The sequence below is a fragment of the Diabrotica virgifera genome, chromosome 4 (assembly GCF_917563875.1).
Source record: "Diabrotica virgifera virgifera chromosome 4, PGI_DIABVI_V3a".
NCBI classification, from domain to species: Eukaryota; Metazoa; Arthropoda; class Insecta; order Coleoptera; family Chrysomelidae; genus Diabrotica; species Diabrotica virgifera.
In genome coordinates this window covers 47,057,328-47,059,745 of record NC_065446.1, presented here as the reverse complement: position 1 = coordinate 47,059,745, position 2,418 = coordinate 47,057,328, and the positions used below count along the sequence as shown (strand labels likewise).

General features: G+C 33.3%; 1 protein-coding gene across 1 annotated transcript; it reads left to right on the top strand.

Annotated features, from left to right (window-relative positions):
* Positions 1–1,117: 1,117 nt before the first annotated feature.
* Positions 1,118–2,128, top strand: LOC126883569 (uncharacterized). Its single transcript, XM_050649212.1, has one exon. The coding sequence runs from the start codon at positions 1,118–1,120 to the stop codon at positions 2,126–2,128; it is 1,011 nt and encodes a 336-aa protein (XP_050505169.1).
* Positions 2,129–2,418: the final 290 nt, after the last annotated feature.

Below are 2,418 nucleotides of genomic sequence, written 5' to 3'. Positions count from 1 at the left end.
ATAAAAAATATATGTAAAACAACGTAGTAGTAATTCTTACTCACACCAGACTAGATCGTCTCTCGCGGTCCGCGATAGTTTTCACTTATAAACGCGGGCATTTTCACTAATTCTATTTTCAAATGATCACGAAAGAAAAGGTTTTCTGATTCATCATAAATCATAGTGCAAAAGGCCATGTTGAGCCTCACGTTTTAAATCTAATTATAATATAACAATCGCAAATAAAAAAGTTGTGTAATCTTTCTTTGCTCTAAATTCTGTGACCTCATCCATTCTTCAGCCTGTAAGAACCATCGCTACTGGAAACACAGTCCTCAAGTCCTTTGCAGTAAGGCCTGAAATAACAATTCAGCTCTTTAATGTGGGTAGCGCAGCAAAAAGGCTACCCCATTAGTGGTCCTTTCGATCCCGCATTCTTTGATAAACAGGACTGAAGAAAGAAGGAGGAGGTACCAAAGAAGCAAAAAATCACCGCCGAAGAGGCACAGGAACTGCAAAAGCCGGTATCCCGTTAACCGTTACCCCATATAAAAAAATGGACTCTCCAGGAAATATTTCATAAACACAGCCATTAAAGTTGGCGTTCGGCCTTCGCTTTGCTCCAGATAAGACACACGTGTTTGTAAAAAGTGCGCGGTACGCGGTACTGTAGACCCAGAAACTTTAACGCGAACCGAAAGTGAAGTGCAATTGGATACACTTTTGGTGAGGTCATAACTCTTTTTTATTTACGCATTATATAAACGCTCCATATTGGTGTATTTAGTCACGTATTTATGTAGTAAATATTCGGCATTTATTTATGTATTTTCAGATTTTTATGAACTAATGGCTCTCTGATTTGACACAGATCTTTCTCAGTATTTATTATAGCTAAAGATAGCTGACACTGAAAAGTATTGTATTTACCGGCATTTGTTTATTACTATACCGATTGTCTCGCGTAACGCTCTCTATGAAAAACATTATTTGTTTATTAAATTTTGTTTTAAAATATTCTCTTAAATTAAATATAAATTTAGAATCACGTCTTAGTTAAAAAAGACAATTACACTGAACAAAATTGTTCACTCTCTTGGTATTTATTTCGGAATAAATTCACTTTAAATAAAAAATGGAAGGTTTAAAGAAAACGCGAAAATCACTTAAATCCTCAATTACACGTATCTCAAAATGGCTTACAGCCAAAAAAGACACAGAAAACGACATACTGGATTTCGAAAATAGGAAAGAAAAACTTTGCAATCTTTTCACACAATATGAAGAGATTCAATTACAAATTGAACAGATTGATGACAGCGAACAGCAAGCAACTGATCGAGCAAATGTGGAAGAAAAATACTTTAACGCACTCAAAGGTTTACAAAGAAAAATAATAGAATTAAACTCAACAGAAAATGAAGCACGTAGTTCAAACAATAATGCTGTTTCCAGTGCTAAGCTGCCTGAAATAAGCATAAAAAATTTTACCGGCAATTTTTCTCAATTTAATGAATTTTTTCAACTATTCGAAACTCTAATTTTAAATAACTCAAGTTTAAATAATATACAAAGATTTATATACTTAAAATCATTTCTCAAAGGAGAACCTTTAAACTTAATTAGCAGTTTAGAGGTAATAGACGCTAATCTTGCTATCGCTATAAAAACTCTAAAAGAGAGATATGATGACAAATCACGAGTCATTAGTACTCTTATAAAAAAGTTGCTAAAGTCTCCATCTCTAGTCAAATGCACTCCACAAGTACTAAGAGATTTTCTTGTACAAACGAAGCAAACGCTTCAAGCTCTTGGTAACCTCGAAGTTCCAATTGAACATTGGGACTCGCTCTTAATAGAAATATTTTTAGAAAAAATAGATTTTGCTTCTCACAAGGCTTTCGAATATGAAGTAGGTTCTAGGAATGTTCCAACACTTAAACAATTCTTTGACTTTTTAGAAAAAAGATGCGATGTTTTAGAAAAACTTAATTACTCTGACACTCAGTCAAAGTCCAATAATAAAACCACTCAAAAAACTGCTCATATATCCACTATAAATGATAATAAATCTAGATATGAAAATTGCATATTTTGTAAACAAACTGGTCATAAAATATATCAGTGTAACTTATTTAAAGACTGAAATTCTCGAGAAAGATTTAATTTTGTAAAGCAAGCACAGCTTTGCAGAAACTGTTTTGGCACTAAGCATTTTACTAATCAATGTATATCTAAATACACATGTAAAATTTGCAATAAAAAACACAATACACTCCTCCATGATGAAAACAATTTTTCTCGCACTCATGAAAATAATTCATTCTCTCCCACTCGAAACAATCAAACTGCTTCAAATTCACATGACGATAATCAAAGTCACCCCAATAGGCAACAAACGCGCTTTAATGCACCACAAACCTCTCAATCACCCTC

Coding starts and splice junctions, on each gene's coding strand:
- LOC126883569 (XM_050649212.1), top strand. CDS start 1,118: ATGGAAGGTTTAAAGAAAACGCGAAAATCACTTAAATCCTCAATTACA.